General features: G+C 38.4%; 1 protein-coding gene across 5 annotated transcripts in view; it reads right to left on the bottom strand.

The window, feature by feature from the left end:
* The window catches only part of SOS1 (SOS Ras/Rac guanine nucleotide exchange factor 1), a 49,298-nt gene that overhangs the window by 12,714 nt on the left and 10,331 nt on the right, over positions 1–26,253 (bottom strand). For all 5 annotated transcript variants that reach the window (XM_071581341.1, XM_071581358.1, XM_071581349.1 and 2 more), the window contains 8 exons: positions 25,509–25,640; positions 24,801–24,965; positions 21,957–22,166; positions 21,363–21,506; positions 18,500–18,610; positions 18,292–18,390; positions 6,366–6,493; positions 4,788–5,443 (listed from right to left, as the gene is read on the bottom strand). In XM_071581341.1, coding sequence (XP_071437442.1) covers positions 4,788–5,443; positions 6,366–6,493; positions 18,292–18,390; positions 18,500–18,610; positions 21,363–21,506; positions 21,957–22,166; positions 24,801–24,965; positions 25,509–25,640 — 1,645 coding nt within the window. The remainder of the gene's footprint in view (positions 1–4,787; positions 5,444–6,365; positions 6,494–18,291; positions 18,391–18,499; positions 18,611–21,362; positions 21,507–21,956; positions 22,167–24,800; positions 24,966–25,508; positions 25,641–26,253) is intronic.

Here is a 26,253-nt window from a genome sequence, read left to right on the forward strand (position 1 = left end):
GTCAACAACTTTGGTTTTGACAATGATCAGGACAAGATAACAAAAAGACACAGCAAGTAACTTTGCACTGGGTAGAAAAGGCCTCTTCCAGGGGAGAATGTTTGCCCTAAACTGGCCAAACTAGTCATGAGTAAGGCAGCCTAGTTATTTTTTCAGCTAACTTAAGAGCTATACTTTGAGGTTATATTTATTTCACTTCATGAAAATCAACTGATTTCATTTAAACTGAGTAATCACATACCAACTCATTTAAAATATGAAAATATGTTTTAAAAACAAGTATTCAAAACAGAAAAGTGTCTTCCATGATTACAAAAGCAAAATCATTTGTTTTCAAGTATGAGGAAATGCAGTGACAGCAAACTGGCACTGCACAGAGCTGACTAGAAACAAGGTTAACATTGTTATCACTGAACGAAATTAATAAGTGGATTGCAATGGGTTTGGATACTAAATCCATAATCAGATTTTAAAACCAAACCCCAAGTGGCAATTGTTCTAACAGAATTGCTGAAAAGGAGGACACAGGACTTGAAGCAGGAGTTCCTATAGGCTGTAACATAGGAAAAAAAGCCTGCATTATTTGGCCTAATGCTACATTAGACTTGTTTCTCGGAATATGGATTTTTAAGAACTGTTTAAAAATCCTCCTTAACTCTTCACCAGCATCTTGCCCATTTGAATGATATTCTACTCTTCTTAGATCCTACTAAGTTGTTCATTTGAGCAACAGTGTAGTGTGATGAGTTGCACAGGTTAACAGTGTATCACATAACACAGCATCTCCTTGCATTTCTGTTGCATGATAATTCCAATTTCTTAAACAAATGGCTATTCTGCTTTACCCATGTCTTTCATTACTCCATTTTTCCAATCATAACCCCTTTCCCATCACTCTTTGAAACTGTACAGTCCAAAATTATTTTCAAGCACAAAACTCCAATACTTTTTGTACAAAAAATGTCATCTGGCTCCTCATCATCCTGATCATGGAAACAGACAATTTTTATTGTACTAAAGCAGCACAGTAACTCATGCTTTCACAGCTTGCATTCCGTACACAGCACCTACCCTAAACAGATTTTGTCCACATGAAAAAGAAAGCCTCCATAGCAATTAACAGTTTTGGATCACTGCAAGCTCTGAGTCATATCTATTGTTATTTACAGGTAGGGTCAGCATATAAATCCACAATACATATTGAATTTTAAATTAACTAGATCAGAAAATCAAATCTAACTTTGTTATCTTACTAGCAAAGACTGTTAACTCAAAATAGCGTACAATATATGAACAAGTGTTAAAAAAATACAGACAACACTAGTTAGCCAGGATGTCTGTTCATGTGATAATTCTCTCTTCAATGCAGCCAATTTGAAAGCTAAAAAAGAACAATAACTTGTTCTACAAGGATTTATAAATAATCACCCTTGAATTCCTTAAGAAAGGAAATGGACACTATGATGACGCACAAACACTCTTAACATATCAAAGCTTTAAAAATAGAAGAGCACTGCCCTATAGATAAAAAAAAATTGCCATGACTTTAAAACCTTGGTACCACCAAACTCAGCTGCCCTTAAACAAGAATCAGGCAAGAAGAGATAATGAACGCAGAAACATATTTAAACAAGTAAACTTCACCAGAATTTGCAAGCAGGGTCAGAACCTGAATTTCTAATTGAAGGGCAGTTTTCTGTCCTGTAAAAATATATGGAAAGCTCCTTTTGCAGAGGAGATGTCTCCCTGTTTTGCTGCTCCACCATAGGATAGTTTGGACAGTCTGCTGCACCTGTGGCCAGGTGAACATCAGGCCTCCCTGTCTGAGCTCTTGTGGTGATGTCATGCCTTCCAGCCCCAGCAGCATTGCTTCCCTTCCTTAGAGCTGTCTCTGTTTCAGAGTGTAATAGAGAAATATTTCAGTTAATAAAATGGTTTGTGCATCGTCAGGGGGTGAGGGAATTAAAATAAAAGGTCCAACACCCATGTCTACAAATGAGATGCAACATATGGATCTTCACAGATGACAAAAAAGTCGAGACCTGATTTCACTACTGTCTGAACACAGCTCATGTACTCCTCAATATGCAACTAACTAAACTGCTCTTCAGCTACCTGCAACAAGTTCATACCACCTCTGCAACTGTATCTGTAATTATTCTTCAGACCACTTCACCTGCAAAGACAAAAACCCAAAGAAAATTCACAGCTACAGTAAATATTGTCTTTAGACTGTCAGATCAAGGGCTGGTCTACCCAGCCACACTGTATTTGAGAAAAGTTGCCTCAGAAAAGTAAGGGCTTGCTATTCTGGCAATGAATATAAAGTCAACAAAGACTTTTAATATTACCATCACACATACACAATCCTATGTGGGGCAAGAAAAGCATTTCTCCAGTCTGTAGCTGTTTGGGCACATATTGCCAGAGCACTCATCTTCCCAAATCTCCAAGCAAATCAGAAGCCTTGAGCTCTGCTGACACATGTATGAAAGAGCTGAGGTGTTACAACAGAAAGTTGTTGCCCTACTCCCTGCATCTCACAAGATGCAACAAAAAACTGAATGATTTACAATATAAATGGACCGTGTTTCCTGTACAACAGAGCATTTTTGGCTGAGTCACTGTATCACTTATTTCTTTGTACTCTTGGAGAACACTGCACAGAATGATTAGAAAAATGAAGTTTTTCCTCATAGATAACTAATTATTAAACAGAAGGTATAGAAGATATGAGTACTGAGACATGATGGGCAATCTAGCAATTCAGCATCAGGTCTACTAAGATCTTTAAGGCTACAAAGACAGGCTAAATACATGACATAACAACCATTTTTATCCTTTTGGTCAAAGTCTTTCAGCCTATCTCACAGTAACCATGTTCACAGTTTTCTCATGCAGTAGTTTGGTCAATGTTACCCATGCGTACAACATTAAGGCTTCAGGCAACCTGCTTACAGCTCTATTAAACAGACACTGTCACAAGTAGGGATTTAAATGACAGTGGAAGAAATGGATCTAATCAACTATCTGAATTCCTGATGTTCTATGTGCTAAAAAGGCCAAAGAAAAAGATGCAGATACAAAAAAGCCCTTACAAGAGACATATTTCAACAAGCCACACGCTCCACAAAAGCAGACCTTCCTGTTTCATGGAACTGGGGAATGTAGTTTGTGGGTCCCTGGACAAACATAATGCCTGAAGAGCCCTGATAGCACCTGGAACAACACCAAGGCTACATCACTGAAGTCCCAGCACATCTGAAAAAGGCAATTCTCAATGGTGCACAAGTCAGTCAAAGCAAAGCAGATGTTTGTAAGGGCATTAATGAAGTACTACTTTTGCTAATTCTTTGGCAAAGACAATGCTAGCTTTAAAAATAATGATAATAATGATAACAATGATGATAATGATGATGATGATAACAACAACAAAATAATAATTTAAAAATAATTTTAAAATAAAATATAATAACAATATCAGTAATTATTATTATTAATAATAATAATAATAATAATAATGATGATGATGATGATGATGTGTTTTTCTTTCTCTAAGGCTGAATTGTTTAACTCCCAAACCCATAAAGTTATGTAATAAATCATGCCAACAAAATTTGAATCCAATAGCTAGAAGTTTATAAAGCTAAAAGAAAGTGAAGACAGGCACAAAACTGCTCTGGTAAAAACTGCCAGCACAGTATTGCATTTGGCTTTCTAATAAATGTTAGAAAAATTAAAGGAAATGAGAAGAAAAGCAATAAAGGCAGGGAGTAAAGTGATGTAATTACAAGTATTTAAAAAAGTAAACAGAGTACTAAACTACAGAAATTGTATTCTGCTTATAATTGTATTCTTTATATTTTTATATATATATGCATATATAATATTCTTACATTCTTTCAAACAAGTATTTCTGGTTTATGCAGGGTATCTAGGACTGAGCTGCAGAACAATCCCATGATAATCAGAGCATAAAAAGAAAGAAAGGAAAGAAACTGCTAAATATGGGAAGCACTAATACCAAGATGTCTGAAAGTTTAGAATAACTGACATACAGATAGAATCAGAAAAATAACAAAAAAAAATCCAAACCACAAATGCAAGTTCATGCTTTGCAGCAGAGCTCATGAAAATACTTGGATGTTATCAAGGAAAACTCCACACACTGAGGTTAGCCTGGGTGATCACATAAATGTCTTTAATGTGCCTTCAGCACAAACAGAAACCCTAAGTCAAAAGTCCTTAAAAGAAATCCTCACTGAAGTTCTGATTAAGGCAAAGTTCTGAGGCCACATTGTGCAAGTGACTGCGTCTATCAAACTGATATTGGCCTTTCCATCACATGCCAGCAGGGTAACAGATGATAAGAGTACAACCCTTAACTGAAAAGACTGGGCCCATAATTCTCTCCTGCAATGCTGGCGCTTCATGTGCCACCCAGCTTTGGAAGTCTCCAGGGAAGGAAATTCTTGTAGCTTGGGGCATAAAGGACAAAGTATTGTCTAGAGTTCAATTCCTGCAGGTCCCCACACCCCCATCCCTTGCACGAGAATAACCTTATGCACAGACAGATCCCACTACGTTCAGCCAAAAAGGATTCATATTGTGCAGTGCATATTTAGGTGTCAAAACTGTAACTCAAACAGCACATCAGAGGATATGCACTGCAAAGCACATTCAGCTTCTACTCACTCTATATATTTTGCTGCATGTATTTAACACAGGAAGAGAAGCATAAATGAATCACCACCTTGAGTTTTGGCTACATAAATGAAGTGCCTCACCTGCATACATGTGGTAAGTCAGCCTCTCGATGAGCTTCACAACAGTTCCTGCCTTGATGATGGGGATTCCAGATTTGGGCTGCATGTTTTCTTCAAACACAATATTCTCTTCAGAGTCAGGTTCTGCAAATCTATAAAGCTCAGGATTTGGAAATCTCATCTGCTCCTCTTTTTCTTCCTGTAACATTGTTACATCCAACATTCTTTCCAGGGTGCTTCTATATTGCAAAGATATCAATGCTGCCATCCAGTTGTTTTTCTCTTCAGCTGATTTAGCAGCAAAAATAACACTGTTCTCATCTTTTAAGATGACTTCAAAAGCATGTCTATACTCATTAGTGTCATCTTTATCATTGATTTGTACCTTTCGCATGAAGAACTTTTCCTTTAGTCGATATTCCGCATTGCTAGCACCAGGAAGTCTTGGCTGGCCATGATTCGACTTACAGCAAATCATCAAGCCATCAAATAGAAATATGTGCCTCTCGTGCTTTGCTCCTACACGTGTGAGTGTTCCTTCCATGATGAACTCATTACAGCATTGTCCAATGTCCTTACCCTCCCAACCATCAATATTTTTCTGGATTTCATTCATTTTCTTAATTGCTAGCTGTTTCCCTTTCATCTGCTGAGTATAGAACCGGCATGCAGATTCACTTCAGTGAAGGATGGGAGAAAGGCAGCCTGTTAGTATACATGTATTTGAAAAACACAACCACCACTAACACCAAAACCACCAGATCATCATTCTAAGCAGTGTAAATTCTACTATTTCAGCACTCAATATTGGCATCATCTTGACTAACGTTTCCCTTAAGCATCTCATCTGATAAATTCTCCACTTATCTTCAGCAATGAATATTTTACCTGAACACAGGCAACCAGAAGCAGGCAAGCAGTTAGTGCTTCTTAGCCTAACAAACCACTATCTTCCATAACCAACAAAACCATTTTAGATTGCATTAATTTGAAACAAGAGCATTCAGAAAAAATAAGCTCTTAAATGTCCAACCCTAAAGATTACCCTTTGCAGCACAAAACTTGTCTGGCAAAGAAAATACTGAAACAGTTTTAAGAGCAAAAGCAAAGTTCTAAAATGTTTAAACAATTACACAAATATTAGCATCAAAAGAAACACCAGAAAGCATAATCCAAGAATTTGCTATAACACTGCAACTAAGTACTAGTTACCTATGCATCTCTATTATCCAGTGATAATTTTAACTAGCCATTGCACAAAAAAACCTCTTCAGAGTAGTTTCAAATTCATGAACATTCCCTTCTAATCACACATTTATAATATATTTATTATCTGAGCATAATTAACCCACAAATGCCCCAACTTTCTACTTACCAGTGAATTCTCAGAACATCTCAACTACTAGTTTGCAAGGACACATAGAAATTAGAACTGTTTTGAAACAATAAAAAATTATCTTGGCTTTGATGTCACTTCCTCTGAAAAAGTAGGCTTGTCACAAACTATTTTGTTCATTGTTTACTAAAAGAGGAAACTGGGAGCCCTGGATTTATAGCAAAGCATTAAGAGCAGAAAGCAGGAAAACCAAAAACATTTACCTAAGCCTTCGTTTTGCAAGGCTTTTGGAGCATATCCGTTCCATACTGCTTTGAAGATTGAGTAGCGCAGTTATTGCTTGCTTTAGGCATTCTTTATCCTCTTCATCCTCACTTTTTTCTTCCAATTGCTGTGAACATTGAAAGTCAAAGACAGAAAGTGTTACAAGCATTTTGGTGTGCGCAAATCCAGAAGTTTGACCCAGGAAGAAGAAATCTAATCATGTGCTGATTTTACATGTTCCTGCTTGTTATTAAAGTTAATGAAGTAACCAGGTGCCTTACACAGGTGAGAGACAACTGCCTGTTAAGAGCTTAATCTCAGTAAAAGAAGAACAGCAGTCACTAAGCCCCCCCAAGAGACAAACACACTCAGACACACATTATTTATCTTAAACCAGTTTGATTTACCTCACATTTCCTTAAAAGAACCTATTAGAGATGTTAAATCTTAAGCGGAAAAAGCAAGGAAGGAGATCCCCACACATACCCTTCTACAGCACAAGATCAAATCAGTGGGATGTCTGTATGTTTTTAACAAAACACTCCTGGAACAGACAAGCTGGACCTAAAGCTATGCAAAACTCCTTTATCACATTTATAAACAGAAGATTACAAGGGCTCTCATCTCACTAGCAACAGTCTAATCAATAATTTAGGTTGAAGGGGACCTTGGAGATTATCTTACTCAACTTCCAGTTCAGCTGCAGAGTCAACATACATCCGATTGCCTAGAACCATAGTAAACTTTGAATCATTCTCAAGATAGAGTAACCACCTTTCTGGACAATCTGTTCCAATATATGAAATCCCTCAAGGTAAAAGTTGCGGTTTTTTTCCAATAGCTTATCAGGACTTCTCTAATTGATGTTTCAGAGCAGAATATGTGGAAGCACTATGCGGCTGTGAACAGTATTTCTCTGCCTTTCCCACCCCGTCACACAGTCCAAGACAGGACGAATGCTTTTTTGCCTCCTTAGCCCCCTTTTACTCAGAAGAAGTGAGCCCACTCCCCCAGCTTCTCCTTCATCACATGCTCCATGCACCAAGTCCTCTCGACAAGCCCTTCCAGGGGGTTGTTTCAGTGCACCAAAGCCAACAAGAAGCCTGAGCTGGATGCAGTTCTCCTGATGCAGCCTTGTGAGCAATGAACAAGTAGGCACTGCCCTCTCCCTCAGCTTGATGGCTCCACGCTCATTAATACAGCAATACAGGCCTTTGTTGCTGTGAGGGTGTTCAGCTGGCTTCTGCACAGCTTATTATCCACCAGGACTAGGATTTTGTCATGCAAAAAAGCAAAGGGGAAAAACAATAACGAGAGGAATGGTGGGGAGAAGTGAAAGTTCTTCCTCCTCCATGGAGGGTTTGCTTGGCTGTTCATCAAAAAACACAGGGGCATCTAACCATGGCCAGCTTGTAAAACCAAGGTGCATAAATCCCTACTGAGTACACAGCTACATTAATGCCTTCATATACTAACAGCATTTCTTAAAGGGCAAAATATATCATAAAATCATAAACTAAAACTATATGAGAATGGTTAATTCTAACTATCATTATGACAGGTTAAGTTTTATAAAACAAGATCTGTCATATTTAACATTGAGTGAGTTGCTCAAGATCATCTTAAATCTTCATTTAAGCATTAAAATGTTTCATGCTATAGTGAAAAAAATGGGTGACTACAGCTATGGCTTCGACATAAAACTGAAATAACATTTACAGGATTATTAAGAGACAAGCATTTTAGACTATTACACACCATCAACTGGCTCTGCACAATTGAAAAGATCTGTTTGGATAGAGGTGGTAGAAGTGAAGCAACAGGCTAGCACGTACCACAGTAACACACCTTTGGAGACAGTACAATCATGTTGTTTGTTTTCAGTGTAAAATGTAAGTATTGTCCTCCAAAATCCAACTGAATACAACATACTCATGTTTGACATTTGAGGGTGTCAGAGATCAGCATTACATTTTTCCCTAACCAGAGTTAACCATTCAATGCAATAGCTGTCAATGCCAAAGACTACTTTGTGTTTTCAGCCATAAGGATGACCACGAAGTTTATTCTAGGCAGCTCTGGTTCATGTAGTGCAACCTGTCATACTCTCAACCTAAGCAGCATAATGTATGAGTACATACTCGTGTAAAAGCCACTGAAAATGCACCACAATCAGCATTACTTCCCGAAAGATCCTGGTGAGAATACACCACTCCGAGAAGGAACAGACTACCCTTGTCATATTGCTCTAGATTTAGTAGAGGTATCATCTTCCTTGGCTTTGGTCTTGCAGATCACCTAGGTTTAGAAAGGATTTCAGACAAGTGAGGCAGCTGCAGCACCACTGGCAAAAGTCCTGAAAGAAAGCTAAGAAAAACCTGTAACTATCTTTGATATTTTGCATCTTTCCTGCACAAGAGTTCAGAGAAGGTTCTTTGTCTTGTGTGCTGCCTTTTTACGAACTTCCATCAAAATAGTCTGGTTCCATTTCCTATAATTTCTGGGTTGCTACCCTTCAACAACAGATGAGATTGTTTCAGCCTAGTCTCCTTATTAGGTCCTACAATATTCCATATATTCCCTTCAGAAACAAACGGTTACAGACTAACATTTATTACTGCAAAACATTCTGCTCCTATGTTGCTTATAGAACGCTTTTTACAGCCACCTCTCTCCAGTTGCAAAAATGTTAGTATTCATCCCAGAAAAGTCCACATCCTAAAGCAAAACACATCTTTGCATGTATTGTGGGAGAGAAAGCAGTTAACATTTCCCCATCAGGATCCATTGGGAGCAAAGACAAATGATAAATGGTAAACAGAAACTAAATCAAAGTTCGGTGAGTGCAATTATGCTCCAGGTTTAACATTTACAAAGTAGTGTGTAGAAGTATGTGTTCTCCTATGTGTAAGATCAGTATAAGTAGCAAATCAGACAATGCTGTGAACTACTAAGAAGACATTTCCCTGGACATAGAAATTTGTAAGTTTATATGCTAGCAGGGTATTGTAGAATTACCAAAACCAGACTTAGTCAGAACTGAGCTTAAATAACATGAATGTTTTCATTTTACACTGCCCCTAGACATTTTGAAAGAGGTGGTTATGGAAAATGAAATGCAACACTGGAAAGCATATGCAAATCCCAATGATTCTTCTATTGCTATGCAGTGCCCCCTAATGAATGAATCAAGAAGGTGCTAAGTAAGGGGTAGTGGTTTTTTGGGGGGGGGGGGGGGGGGCTTTTTTTTTTTTTTTTTACATGAAGTGCACTGTAAGGAATACTGTAGTATTATGTGAAGGAAGTGCAGATTTTTGATTATCAGTAGCATTATAGATATTGTGGCTTTTAATAATCTTCTGAGAAAATACTGGCTTATAGCTAATACAATTCACACCACTACAGGCAAAGTATGCTGATCATTCAAGGAACACAAACCTAGGACACAGACTGCTACAGAGGTCTATAATAAAAAAAAAAAGCTCTACATTCTAGGCCACAAGTTCTGAAGAAATATCAAGAAACGGAACAAGATATTTTGTTGCAGCTGTTGCCTAACAAAGATCAGATATTTATGAACCCTGGAAATTCCAAACAGATAGAAAAGAAATCCTTCTCATGCAGTGCAAAATTAGACTACAGTACTCACCCTCTTACACTGTCAGGGAAGCAACTATCTAGAAATACAATGATGGAAAATACATATGAGAATACACAGATATAACCATACTAGTAAGTGCCATGATGGATATAAATTCTTGTACTTTAGGGCTTGTATCACAATCTAGACTTCTGTTTTCATAGAAAACTATTCTAAAGCTAATCACTGAAATTTGTGAACTGTAAGTTCACCAGTTCATCTCAAGGTAAGATCACAAATCAGCTTCAATACATAAAAGATAGAGCTGAATATGTATATATGGCCAGACTTTGGGAACAAAGCTTTGGGAAGGGCTCTCCCCACATGGGTGTGCCCTTCCAGCCTGCGCAGTGGATTTTTTAGGTGAGGCACAGCATGTGCAGAACTGGCCCCACCGTTTAAGTCCTAAGGTTCATCTGCCAAGGCCAAGTGAGCTTGGACAGTGACAGCGAAGTCCTCGGGACTGTCACCCGGTTAGTACCGGGTGCTGACCCTGCTGAGCATCCAAGATCTGACGGGATGGGATGGCAGGGAGGCATTGAACTGCCAGGGGACGGTCCCTACTGAGACTCGAACTCAGGACTTTGGGATTCAGAGTCCAGAGTGCTCTCCTTTACACACCACGGGAACACCCTAGAGCTGAATATGGGAGGCAAGAAAATCACACGTGTGTTTGCTTAAGCTTAACTCGAGATTATTTGTCTGTAGATACTGTCCCTCAGAACGTTAACCCAAGAAGTTTAGTGCATTAGTGGCACAATGTTACAAGTGAAGGTCCACACCACAGTGCTAAAACAATGAGCTTGAACTGAACTAGTGCTGCTTCAGAGAAACCTCTTCAAAACCCACTATGTAATTTCATCATAGATCCTAAAGCCCACAGCCCATAGAACACCTGCACCGCTGGCAAAGCAAGCCGGATCTGCAGCATGACCCAGCTATCTGCTCCATAGGGAAATGCTCCATAGGTAAGCAACGTACATAAGAAACTGAAGTGCACTGACACCAGTTACTCCAGCTTTTGTACCAATGCCTCACCATTTTCTTCAACATGTTTCTGAGAATGGAGTACCTACCAAAAGGCAGAAACTGACTTTTATAATCAAGAATATGAATAAACAGGGTTTCTTCTCTGACAAAAACAGGCAGGTCTTCTGGCATTTTGCCACAAAACAATCCTGGAACTGACTCAGTAGCACTGAGGTATCCGAGAGCATTCTCTAACTTTTTGTATTTCCTACAAATAATAAAAAACTCACTCCAGAGTAGCAGTATATTGAGGAAAAAAAGTGTTCTTATATCTAGAAACCGAAATTTTTAGAAAGCATCACAAAATCATCTGGAACAGCAAATGGGGACAACTGCAGGGAACACTATACACATCTGGAAAATGTCAGCAATCCAAAAGGCACCTCACACTACAACCCTGAAGGAAACCTCACCTATTCTGAACATACATACACAGCTCTAATGCATTGAAATTTGAAATGTCATTTTGTTTTCACATAAACTCAGACAATCTTGAGCATTGTGCAGCAAAAATATTCATCCAATTATCTAACTGTTTATTTAGATTTACATTACAGTGGGAGTGTTAGTTGCATTAAGAGTGGAACAGAACTTAATATATAACTGAAGTAATGATAAAAACTTTTTCTTTGCTCAAAGTTTAACTATGCCTTCTCAGTTTAATTTTAAAAAGTTATATAAACTTGCACCATCTTACATAAACATGTCAAATATCAAACCTCAGATATCAGATAATTAGTTACAAAAAGCCTTCAGCAGGCTCTTGGAAGTACATGTTAAAAGACACAGAAGCTAAAAAAACCCTCATCTTTTATTTCACATTAAGTTTTAACTCGCAATATAAAATGCAGTCAGCCCATGGGGAAGCACATGAGACAAGTAAAGCATTAAAACAGGAAAATAAAAAGCATTTCAACTTTTAGTACAAGATTACAGGTTCTTTCATATCTCTACTATGTGACTTAGAACTTAAATATACATTGAAAATTTAAGTATATGAAATGTCACCTGAGCCCAAAAAGTAAAAACATTTGGGCTAAACAAATGTGAATTTAAGGAATTGCTACTTTGATTACTCAAACTGGATGTTCTTAATTGGGGAGGGTTTGTATGTATGAAATTAAAATATATCTGTTTAAGAATTAAATTACACTACTCTGAAGTGCACGCCACTTTGCAAATCAGGATGAACACTGAGGAAAAGGCAGGAAGACCCCATTCAGAAATACACACTACACAAGTCTGTTGGCTGATGTTTCACCAATTCAACAGTTTAAAATTTACTGTAACAGGTTTCTTATATGGCCAATTTCCCTCCAGCATTCCCATAAATGGGTATAGCCTGTCAGGAGACCACATTCCAGATCAGGTTTCTCAAGAGCTACTGTACCCTGCTAGGTATTTTATCAGGTATCTGCTCAGCAGGAACAAGTGCAATTTTCCTCTCAGTTTCCACAACTGGGAAGGGATCTGTGTGCGTGATCAGTGTGATCTTACACACTCAACACTTGCTTCATCACGGAAGGGACAGAAAAGCAAATACATTTTCAAATACATTCCTTGATGCTCTCATAAACCCACTTCCTAAACATTCAGACTATCTGTACGCTACTAGCTGGCATTTCTGCATTTTACATGCCCAGATTCCATTACTAGGGAAATGCTACTTTGCATATAGGAGGCCTTGTCTTCTCAGAGTATGGAAGACCCATTTGCTCTGCATTCTTCAGAAATATGGGAGGCTTTTTTGCACATGCTGATGTCTCTTCCATGGCAGAATCATTACCTTTCTGCAACAAATGTACAAGTTCACACAGATCCTTCCAGAGCCTTCATGCTCTGAAACTCTTCTTTTTTACTGTCACTTTGGTTTGTCTCATCATTATTAGCAGACCTGCAGAATATATTAGAAATTTAAAACTCATAATTAAGTTCATAACATTTAGTTAGATCAGTATTTGAAATATCACAAGATATTTACCTATGTGCATCCACACTTGTAATTGAGGTCTTCCATTTTCTTCCCCTAAATTTTCCATCATAGTAAAGACAATGCAATTTGAAAACATCTTCCCTTTCTCTTTTGTAATTCCAAACTGGATTAAAATCCACTTTCTCTGCTTCAACACAATTCAAGTCTGATCTTTGCCAGACAAGGCTGCAAGGCTATAAGCAAAACTGGATGACATCTCTATGTTTGGATAGAAATATATGAATTTTTGAACAGAAATGTATGAATTTTTGGATATTACCGAAGGTGAATTCACAATTTCAGAGATTTCCTAGGAAGCAACAGTAGAACCCTGTTGATTTTAAGAGGAACCCTGGTGACTAAGTAAAAAACAGCAAGTGAAATGAAGGATGACAAGGAGAAACCCATCTGTAGACTTGGTCTACAGAAACCAATGGAGCTTGTTTTGTTTTACTGGTGTTTGTTATTTCTTACACATTTCCATCAGTTTCCACTGAAGATATCAAAGTACTGACAGAAAACATAAATCTCCACTGATACAAGAGCAAACAGAGAAAGCATGCTGGTAGTGGGACTAAATCCACAGCTCCACATCTAGAAGTATTTCCACTGAAGAAATCAAGCATAAAAAAGTCTGAACCAGAGCACTCTCCAAGGACCTGGCTTTTGTACAGAATGTGGCAGAAGAGGACAGGGAGATACACTACTGTTATGAAAAGATTATACAGCAATACAAGTGTTTCAGGGACTGCAGCATGACCACCACAGTCACAAAAACTAGGAGCTGAAAATCCCAGCTTCTTAACATTCAGTCCTCGATGGATTGTGTCCAAACTTTTACTGAGCACGGAAAAAAAAAGGATCAAAATATGTCCAAGTTCTTGTAACACCCATCTATTTTCACCACAGCCTGGCCTTGAGTGCTCAGCATAAGCTGCTGCCCTGTAAGCTGAGAGCTACCTGCCATCATTGACAGCAGTCACTGAAAACTGGGAACAGATCACCAGCCCCAGCAAGCAGTCTGCTACAATACCGCTCTTCTAACTCCCACTGTACCATGGAGATTTTGCCATGCAGGTATTCCTAGAAAATTTATTGGAGAACAGGACTTTGGAACCCTACAGTTAAATGCGTAAGTGAAGTTGGAATTCAGCCAGTTGACTTCTCAAAGACAGCATCATCTAGATTAAGAAGTCTGGCCCTGTGACATCCTGCTCCCTGCTTCAAAGGACCAAAGCACAGCTTTTGTTGGTCCGGCAGCACATTCATAACACAGCTCAAGTGTCACTGAGGACTGAAAGCAAAGAGTCAGGAGGAATTTCTTACTTCTACTTCTGTTAGATCTTACCTAGCTTTTGCAGAAAAGCAACTTTAGAGGGATAACAGAGAAAATATTCTCTGAGGTAATTACTTCTCATTAGAAAATTTTCTGGAATTTTTTTTCTCAAAACCCCAGATACATCCTGTGAATAAGGAAAAAAGCTATAAAACAAAACATACAGCCCCATTACAACTCTGTAACAGATGACATAAATAATAGACAAATGACTGACAAACATGCGTATATATTTATGTGACACAAACACATAGGACAACTGCCACAGATAGAAAGAAAATTAAAGAGCTACACCAGAGAGACCAATTAGCTAGATTAACAATAACTAAGTTTCTGGGAAAAGAGCACACACACACCCCTCCACATGACAAAGTTTTATTTTCCCTTATCAACTTCCCTTTTGGCTGACAAACATAGAACTAACTAAAAGCATAAGCCCACTAGCATTTAAAGGAGAAAAGAAATACAAATATTGTCCGTGAAACCCCCACAAGCAAGAAATAAACAGAACCTCAGGTACCTGGCTGTATCACCTCCAACTTCTACTAAAAGACACAACTTCTGTACCTTTCCAACATTCCAGTTATAATACAAATCTTCTTAGCTTAAACATATGAAGTTTCTTAATTTTTCACCTACTGTCATATTCTGGAAAGTCTCTTCTTAGACTTCAGACCAAATTTTACATCACCCCAGCTTTTCTCCCAGGAAACACTCAAATACTCTTTGTAGTCCTTATCACACAGTGGCAGCAGTTTGGTCAATCTACACTGTCCAACAGATAGACCTTCATCTGTCACAGAGACCTAGAATTGCACATTATCTCCACTGGATATAATGTCATCCAGATCTGCAGTTATATATACAAATTATGTAAAACAGTAATACTTCTGATTTTTATTTTATTTCAAAACTGTATTGTGCATACAAGTTATTGTGTTTGGAAAGAAGCAGTGAAGGCAAAGGGCTTTCAGAAAGTAAAATGTTTTGCTGACACTAAGTGAATACTTGCGTAAAATAATTCACAGCTAGTTCAAATCTGTGAATTTCTGGGTTTAGTAGTAAATGACTAAAGCAAGAGAACCTGTAAATCTCAGTGTCTGTCATAAGGCAAGCAATCCAGACAGTTCTGAGACAATGATCTGTAACTGGAAACACTGTAAAAGCTTTGCAGACTGCCAAAGTTCAAGTAACTGAGACTCGGTGATCTCCACCCTGGGCTGGGTTACACCACTCAGAGATGCGATGGCAAATCAGATTCATCAAATCTGTCACACTCTGGAACACGACACTGGCTGAAATAAGGCTGAGAATCAAACTGAAATCAAAGCCCAAAATAGTTTGGGATGAGTTGCCCAACAACACACAGCAAGAAAATTAAGGGATCAATCTAAAGATACTCTAATCCTAAACTACCAACATTTTACCACCTTGTGCCTTCTTCAGCAACATGTAACAAATTTCATACCATCAGGTTGGTAAAAGGGTGGTTTATCATCCTGAAAGACGTTGTAAAAAATAATTACTATTTTTACCACTAGAATCATTTCACCATTAGCATGGCAAAAGAGGAAGAAGAAGTTTAACTGAGGGGTATTTCTACTTAAGCTGAATTCCAAGTCAGTGAAAGGACTGGGAACTTATTTATCATGTAAGAACAATGCTTGAAAAAAAATAATTAAAACACACTAGATGCTGGTGTGAAATGAAAGCATCCTCAGATTTTTAGATAATTTTAGGCAGAATTCCAACTAAAAATATTATCAAAGAGACAACAGGTTACCATTCATGAGTCATGGGACTCAAGTCTGCACTTGGTTTAAATAAAACCCAACCTATCAAGCTCTCCTGTTTACCTGAACATACTGTTTTATCTAAGCAAAGTTTATATATGCTTTGCAGCATCTCTACTTGGAAAATAAAGAATTTTAAAATAACCTTCTATTTACCCAATTAAAGGAAAGAGTATTATACATACATACAAATTTACAGCACTTGAAACAGTGTCGAATTCATTTTAAAGGTTTTGTAAACTTCTTTCTTCAATTATTCAAGGTCATAAATAATTACACTTTTTGTACCACCCTACCTTTCACTTGGGAATCCACATTTCTATTCACTGAATTCCATGATTCTAAGATTTAAACATTATTATTCATATTATCTGAAAATTTGCAGAAAACTGCAGTCTCCTATGAAGTTGCTATTTTATATAGGTAGTATACTATATAAAGGTCTGAGAGAATGACTCATATGATGAATGCACAGGTATGTACTCATTGACAGCTGAAGACAGAGCCATGACAGCTAATTCCTTTCTGTTCAGGTATGTCTATTATCCATCACTGCCTGTTGTGTGTATTGCAGCTGACAGACCACAGTGATGTCTCACTAACATGAGAGATGAGCAACACATTGGGAAGAGAATTTGGAAGGTTAACATAAACAGAATAAAATATAGTCCAATAATATCAGATTGACACAGGGTGGAGGGGGAGTGTGTAGAGCATGAATGCAAAAAAACAGGAATTCTACATAAAGCATAGGTCATGACTTGCAAAGACTGATCATCTTCTAAGCGTAGCTTAACTCCAGTTTCCCCTAACAAAGGCGAACACGAGCTGCTCCCCATTCCACAGCACACATGCTCTTTTCCTCCTTAAAACTGCCCCAATGGAAAAAGCAACACAGGATGCCTGTGTGTCAGACAACATTAATCCTTCATGCTTTGTCTGTTATAGACAATGCCATGTTCACATGGAAATATGCAGAGCCACTGGGTGCAGCATTTTGACACCATGATAAAAGCATGAGCAGAGAAACCTTATGTCTGTGCCAGTCTTTATAACAAAAAATGCAAACAAGCTGTATCATACCTCCCTTCCAATGGATTGCCAAGAAAGCAAAATGCTTAGTATTTTAAAAGATGTGTGAAAAGGCAGAGCAAACCAATGAACTAGACAAACAGATCAAGCACACATCCCAGAACTTTTCAAAAAGCATGTTACAGAGGATGACCTACGTGCCAAAGCTGTACATGTAGATCTAAATCAGTAAAAAGGATGTTAAAACTGTAGACACAGACGCAAAGATGACCTAAGTATTGCATTATTCAAAGACAACCAAGCAAACATTCAAGGAAACACATTCAGATTGCTTCAAAAGAGCAGAGATTCTTTTTTTTTTAAACTTCTGATCCAGACTTCACTAAGGATTTGTTTCGAACACTGATGCCTTATGACTTTCCATTAACTCCAAACGAAGATTCTGCTTGAAAGTTTTCCTCAAAATGCTTTACACTTCTCAAAGATCACTATTCAATGTTAATAAATGCCCCAGAAAAACATTCTGTTGCTATTTTCTTTACATGTGTATGTTACTATTGCCCTACTGATGTATGGTCTCATTATAAAAAGCCCAAGTAGTACATACATCAATCAAGCCTTCCCTTTGAAGGAAAGATACCACCTTAACAAGCCTACAGAATGTGTACTGCTGGAACCCCAAAGCTTTTATTAAAACAAAATGAATTCTGAATGGAACTCTTGCTGTGATTTTAAATTTCCCGAGTAACAGCTTGAGAAAGCCTTGGACATTTTCTATAATACAACCATTTGCCATTACCTGTTGAAACTATCATTCCAAGTATATGAGTATGTAGATCTCTATTGCTTTCTAAATTAATAGTAGCTTGATTATTCAACAGAAATCATTAGCTACTATAAAACTTCCATGAAACTACAAGCTCATATTCAGTAAATTATAGCATCCACCTGCAGAGCACATAACCTGCTTTTCTTTCTACACAGCAGTTTTATTATTCACATTGTAGTAAAAGATTTTACACCTAACAGAGCACACAAAGCTCTGGTATCTAACACTGAGAATTATTAAAAAAAACCAACAAAACACCAAACCAAACACATCAGACTGATACAACATTCTTACTTTTAGCAGTTCAAAATAATGAAGACAGTGGTAAACAGGGGCAAGGAGCAGCCGGGGTAGAACATACTGGACAGCTTCTTTAAAGCCTTCACCTATTGACTAGAAACAAAATAAGTTTCAGACTTAAAACAATAAATGTATTGAAGCAACAATACAATGTAATTAAAATAGTAGTATCAATAATATGTCTTACTTAAAGGCAAGTTACCTGTAAATAAAACGCTGCTCCTGGCTTTGATAATTGACTTAGAAAATGGTCATGAAACCCAGGTCGCAAAATATCTTGTGCATATGATTCATATGGATCAAATGCCAGTTCCTAAGAAGAGATGCAGAATGATTTTACAATTAGAGAATCACAGAACGGCTTGGATTGAAAGGGACCTTAAAGACCATCTAGCTCCAACCCCCCTGCTGTGGTGGGTTGATTTAAAAGCTAAGCTTCAGTATTTCTTAAAGAAAATACATATGCTACATAGGAGAGACTTTTCTGCATACCTTTTCCAAAACACCTGTAGAGAAGAATCAACTTTTACGTGCACAGGTTCATGGAGTAAACCAGTCTAAAAGAGATCTCTGGAAGTCAACTGGTCCATTTCCCCATTCAAAGCAGGGCCCACCTTAGGGCCAAAGACAAATCCAGTATCAAAGCTAGCTGAGGATTCTCAGGGTCTCATTCGGCTGAGTTCTGATTAACTCCAAGAAGACAGGCACCAAAACCTCTTTGGGCAGCCTATTCCAATGTTAAATTTTCTCACTGCAGATTCCTTCTCCCACCCCACCAGGATCTACTCAGAATTAATCTTTTTAGCATTTCTGTCCTCTCTCACTCATCTCACAGTTCTCAGCTGTGAAGCCCCAGTAAAAACCTGCTTCAGTTGTCCTTCTCAAGAATAAATAAACTCAGAAATCTCAACCCTCTGTGCATCAGGGGTCTCAGCTTCTTAAACCATCGTGGCAACCTTCATGTATAAGCATATCTTCTACCAGAAAGCCCAAAACTGGACGCAGTCAGATGTGGTCTCAAGAACTACACAGAAACGATCCCTCAACGTGCCAGCTATACATTCCCTAATATATCTCAGTAGGTAGTTGGCCTTCACAGCCCTTTCCTGAGGATCTCCCAGCCCCATCAGGCTTCTCAGCCAGGCAGCTGAAACGTTGCATGGGGTTGTTTGGTCCCAGGCGCAGAATTTCATGTTTGCCTTACTCAACTCTGTGAGGTTCCCACAGGTCCATTTCTCCAGCCTGTCACGTTCCCTCAAGTAGACATGTCCTCCTGTGTGTCCCCCTACAGTTTGGCATCACCTACCAACTAGATGAGGCAGACCTCCTTTCACAACACTAATACAGACATTAAACAGTATCAAACCCTGAGGAATGCCACTAATCATTGGCCTCCAGTGGCCTTTGTACTGCTGTAAAGCATGACAGTTCAGCCAATTTCCCACATGCTCTATAATTCAACTAGCTAGTCTCACCAAGCTGACTGTAAGGACACTAAAACAGACTGTTCTGAAGGCCTTGCTGAAATTCAGGTAAGAGGTATTAACCGCTCTTCCTTCTGTCCATGGAGACAGCCATCTTTTAGAAAATAGTCAGGTGAGTCAGGTACAGTTGGGTCCTTTGGAAATCTGTGCTGGCTGTTACCAAGCACCTTCTAGTCCTTCACAGGGCTGGATATGAACTCCAGAAAGATTTGCTAATCCTCTGAGGGACTGAGGAGAGGCTGACCAGCTTCTAGTTTACAGGAACCTCCTTGTCAATGTTTTTGAGACTGGGCATAACACTACCTCCAAAACTCACTTGAGGCCATTTCCCCCTTGTCCTATCACTTGTTACTTAGGAGAAGAGACCAACACCCACCTTTTTACAACCTCCTTTCAGGTATGCGTAGAGAGATAAGGTCCACCCTTGGCCTCCTTTTCTCCAGGCTAAACAACCCCATTTCCCTCAGCTGCTCCCCACAGGACTTGTTCTCTAGACACTTCACCAGCTTTGTTCCTCTTCTCTGGATATGCTCTGGCACCTCAGTATCCTTCTTGCAGTGAGGAGTTTGGTTAAACAAGGAACTGTGCTGGTCGTCCTTGCCTCCTACTAGACCCACCCTCTTTCTTAGAGACTGGGAATGCATATTCTGTGTGCTCTGAACACAGTGCTTCTCTCCCAGGAGAGCCAAAGCCTGTGATAGAGAGATGACTCCTACTTGTTCAGAGAAAGTTTGTGCCACTTGCCAACTGAGTAGACTTTGGAGGAGAAGCCCGACCACAACAAGCCCTTTGGTAGCATCCTCCTCTGATTCTGATCCTGAGCATTCAACCAGCTCATTTATTCCATACCAGAGCTTCACATATTTGAGATGGTATTTTGTTAGGCCTCCCAGCCTCATCTTCCCCCTCTGCCCTTCCTGAGCACCTGTATCCATTCATACAGCCCTCCACCATGGCAGTCCTTTCTCCCTCCCATGCCACTAGTTACAATCCCATGACAACTCTGCAATTGTGCCTGGACTTCCAGATCCTCTTCTCTGTACATGAGTACATGTACCTTGGGGAAACTGACACTTCAGATGAGCTTTTGGGCATCCAACATTCTCAGGATGAAGGTGGAAGAACCTTTTTTTGCCATGCTTTCTGCTAAGCACATCCCCTTCTCAGCTCTTCAGTCTGCAAGCTTTGGTCTCCATCCACTAACCAGCCTAGTTCAAACACCTTCCTCACCAGCTTAGCAAGCCTGTTGGCAAAGCAGGCATTGCTCCTCTCTGTCTTTCCACAGCAATCCTGATCAACAGATGATTTACAGGACACTTCCATTTTTTTTAAAGTCTACTCGCAGTTTTTTGTTGAGTTTTTTCCACCTGTGCTCTCAAAAGTTTAACAGCCACTCTGTAAGCTGAGGTTTAGATGCTAAAAAGAGCACTCTCAAAAAATGCACACTCCATTCATCATGGTGGGGCTGGAAGAAGAGATCTCAAACTAAGCAAAGGCAGCTAGAACAGAAATGCACTTTACATCTAATTGCAAGTACTAAAATACATATGAATAGAAAAACAAACAAGTATTTTTTCTTACCTCTGCCATGTCTTCAAAACAGCTGCCTACCAGTGGGTGAGGACTACCTTCATCTGTCATTTCAACAGTGTCTTCTATATGACCCAGTAACTTCACACTAAGTTCATGAATGTCTGATATACGACTAAATATATTTTCCACATCCTGCAAAAAGCAACAGAACAAGACAAAAATCCAATGTGCAAGGCTATTCTGTTATGATGTGAAAGTCAATAATTTCCATAAATAGACCTAGATTTTACAATTATTTTGTACCATGTTTTTTATATAATTTGTCACTAATGTATTTTTAAAATAATTAGTATATATAAATATATAAAAATTTACAGTTACTCAAACATGGCAAAGAACAGTGACAAATCTTAAATTACAAGCCTGTATGTGAATATAGCAAACTGGCAGGTTTCCTCAACAGTCCTACAAAACCCATACTTCCCCACAAGTGCTCTTTTAATACTTCCATTTCTGAACTTGAGACAAATGCTTTCTCTACTATTGATATGTTACACTGGACAAAAGTTTCAAAAGTATTAATCTACATTTATAAATATTACAATAGGTGGGGCTTTCTGTTTGTCATTTGTAAATACTTACATGAGATGAAAATAATTTGGAGTTGGAGACATATGGCTCTCTAAAAACTCTGATAATGAGATTTAGTTCCCTTATGTATTGTCGAACTTCTGCCATAAATGACTTCACTAGGTCATAATAGGTTTGCTCCCCTGAGGTGGAGGGTTCTTCATCAGATAAAGTTAGTGCACTTAAATCTTCTACATCTTGATGGAACATATCCATTAATACCTAGGTAGCAAAGAGAGGGAAATCCACAAAATTAGAACCTCTTTTCAAGATTAACCAGTAAGTGACCAGTAAAGAAAACCTATTATTTCTGTGAAATCACACTGATCAGCAGTAGATTTATGCATTATCACTCTGCAATCAGTGGAGCATTACAGAACCGATATCCATTGCTATGAATTTTCAAGTCATTATTTGCAGAGGCAATTTCTGCAGACTCCCAGGCATTTAGACCAATCCAGGCATCTCTCCAAGAATGTGGTCCTAAAATCAATTACAATTTTAAAAGGTCTGTGAAGTACACAATTAGCATTTATCTACATTCTATTATTCTGAATCAGCAGTGCACAATCTACATTTCTGAAGATACTGTAGTATCTGAAGTCAAAAGGTGTGTGCATTTTGGTTTCTCAGCTCCAGCTTTAACAGGAAGTCATACATGATCATGCTCAGAACCCTGTGATCTCCCCATAATGAACACTGGCCTGTCCTTACAGGCCATTGTACCTGGCCCAGTTTCTGTCCTTAACTGCCAGGTTCTCTTGTTAAAATGAATCCTCAAAGAAGGGCAGTGGCTTCACGAAGCAGTCACACTGCAGAACTACATGGACAAAAGGACCTCTAAGCACTCTGACTATCAGAGGTCCCAATTCATACACAAGCAAGGCCTACCAAACACAAGCAATTAATAATTCAAATGTCTCAACGAAAGTGGATCACTGATCACTTCTTCCAAATGTGGCATCTGAGCCAAGAGTCACTACAGTGACTTAGCAAGTGGCAAGCAGGTATCACACTCTGGATTGTTTTCATTATACTCAAAGAACATCTTAAAAGTGAACTAAGTTAGCAGACTGCAAATTAGTAAAAGGCATCCTAATTTGAAGTATCCTTAGCAAACAGAAAACTTAGAGTCCACAAGCAATCTACAATGATGTAGCAAGTAACAACGAGCCAGCAACAACAGCTCAACATACAAGATATCCTGGGATAAACAGATGGGACAGTATTTATCAACAAATCTGCTGCCCAGAGCTATGCTCTTTCCAAGGAGTCATGAAATTTATCAAACAATGTATGCAAACTTTAAAATAAATGAGAACTTATTTACTGCTTGCCAGTCTCCATTCCAGATGGAGGTGAAGCCATGGCAACCTGTGCCTGTTACTGCAGAGACTGACAAGACTGTCAATCACTGAAAAGACTGAGGAAAAGACTGAAGGATAAAAGCTGTAAATACGCCTTGGAGAGCCACAGGTGGAAAGGCTAACATAGTAAACATGAACTAGAGTTTTTGAAGTGGAAGAAAACAGAATGGAAAAGTGTTTTTTCAAAATAATTATAAAATGGGAGATCAAGAATTAAAGTTCTGAATGAGCCACAGTAACTATGACATTTACCCTTGTATCTAGAGCAAAAGTTGTCTTTCTTAAGAAATTTCATTTAAGTAATTAGTATTATTAATAATTTTTTTAACACCAAGCATGTTACAGGAGTTTCTCCAGAGAACATGTTAGTTAAGCAAGCTGTTGACTACCAGTATTAGACCAATGAACCATTATGCAAGAGAATACTTGGAGATCTGTAAGTTCAAGAGATGGTCTGGTAGGTTCATCAAACTTGAATACTGGAAGAAACACCTACATCGAGAAGTCATTCTTCACCCACATCTTGTATTAACACTCCTCAAAAACATACAGGCCTAGTGAGGAGGGAAATGGACTCACAGCAGGTTCTTTCTTCTAGTGAGACAAAGTCCCTGCTACACACCCTGGTCTTAAGCTTCTCTGAAAGCAGAACAGTGGACATTTTCCATTAAGACTGAGTTCTGAAGCTCTAAAGAAGAGAAGGTGATTCATATTTCAAAGTCAGTGAATGTACATGGAACTCAGGTTAAAAAGGGAATCCTAACTAATTCTGGGGAATGTGACATTACTGCATTAGTACTGTAGGAAATTACATGGTATAACACAGGTATTCAAGGAGGCACAAATATTTCCAAATTTACTTCACAGATGCAGTTCTAGCACAGAGCTAGAAGATTCCAAGCTCTAGTCATAAGGTGCATGTCTCACTACTATGAAATGCACAGAAACAAATTAACTAGATCCCAGATATTAAACTGAGAGCAATCAGAAGCCCAAGCAGACAGTAGAAGAAAACAGCTTGCATTTTAACAGGGTTTGGGTTTTTTGCAGACAAGACAAAATTTTCCAGATGGATGGATAGCATAAAAGCAAGTGTAAAAAATGCTTGAAGCAAAAAATGGCAGACAGGGCCCAGAAACTGTTCTAGTTATTTTCTTTCAAAACATAAGATCAAGCAGAAGACATCATGGGTATGACCATAATATATTACGAAGTTTCTCAATCCAACTGAAAGGAAAACACCTTGAGAGTACCTTCCACTGGCTATTAAGAGGAAGAGATAGTTAAACTATTAATAAGCACAAGCGAGAGCTCCGTAAACTCAAATAGCTTTTTGGTAGCTTTGCTACCTTATTAGAACTGTATTTAATGACACTATTTTCTTCTTTCAAAGATATAACATTCCATGTATTCAATAAGGAATAGACATTGTCCTCTCAAAATTTAACTACAACTTTCTGTTAACATGACAAATGAGAGTTAGGCTTACCTTATCAGCACACATTGCTACTTTAATATCTTGTTTTGTAATCTCATAATGTCTTATATTCCGCACGTAATTCCCAACCAATTTTAAGATGTCTGCAGAAATGTATTCTAATACTGCTACTATGTAAACAGACACTTGGTGGTCAATTTTGTAGCCTAGAACTTCCTAAAAGGGGAAAAAAAAAAAAGAGAAAGCATTCCACTGTTAGTCATTGATGAAACAGACAAGTTACAACTAAAACTACTAAGTTTAAGACCCCACTCATTAAAGATATAGGACACAACCACAGTCTATTTTGAATGGAAACACAATAGTTTGTAGATCTAGAGAAGAAACAGTGCCATTATAGATGTTGCTGCATTAACTGTGGAAGTGTCAACAACCAACTAACTGTCCCCAAAAAGGTCACTTAAACATTTAGGACTATTTCTGTAAGTTTCTCGAGTGTTTTCTTAATATGTGAAATGAAACATGAACAATCAAATCTATAGCAAATGAGTTCTTGGCTTTGTCCAAAAGAGAATTAAGTGATTTTTTTTAACTGAAAAATACATTCCACTACCATCACTGGAACACATGAAACTATGTAACAAACACAGATATCCTCAACCTTCTTGTTTACATTTCAGACAGCATAAAGGCATTACGTGAAACAAAGGTGTCAACTTCTAATTGCGTTCTAAAAGCAAGATTTACATCACTGCTTACCTTTAACAAGGGATGGATTTTTTCTACTGGAAGGGATAATGGATTTCTTCGTTTCCTCTTCTCAATAGCAGACTGGGCATCAGCTATTGCCCACTTATCAATAGGATGGGGAAAACTTTTTTGAACACGATCCTTAAAAAAGAACCAAAACATGACTAAAGGGCAAATGTACTAACTGATTGAGCTCAGCAATATTACTTCATTTACAAATCACTTTCCATTACTGAAAGGAATGGTTGCTAATGTTTACATTCCAACCACAAAAGCTTATACAACGTGTAAGTTTCATCATTTTGGTACAGGCTTCTCACTACATTCATAAGGCTGTATCAGAATATCAATATTAGAGAATTATCTAGTGCTCAAAATTTAAGAAACTGCCAGAATTAAGCTGCTGTTGAAGGTACAGTTTGCTCCCCCTTGTGCACATTTCTGTTTTACCTTTACTGATCAGCACGTGGTCCATTCTGTATAAATGCAAATTGTTTTAATGATAATGATGTACATAACAGAAAACAAAATATCCAACAGCACCCACATTCTAAACCAGTTTCAGTCTACAGGTGAACCGTATGTGCCCCAGTTTACTGACCCTGCCCATCAGCCAGAGTGCCTGAGGACACCTACTTCTCCCATGCACTGAACAGCTCTCCTGCTGGAACACACACACAGGTCTCTGAATGTTCAAAAGCTTCACCATTTTTGGTAGCCCTGCTATTCAGAGACACCAGAAATTTATTTTCTC

The sequence above is a fragment of the Pithys albifrons genome, chromosome 2 (genome assembly GCF_047495875.1).
Source record: "Pithys albifrons albifrons isolate INPA30051 chromosome 2, PitAlb_v1, whole genome shotgun sequence".
NCBI lineage: Eukaryota > Metazoa > Chordata > Aves > Passeriformes > Thamnophilidae > Pithys > Pithys albifrons.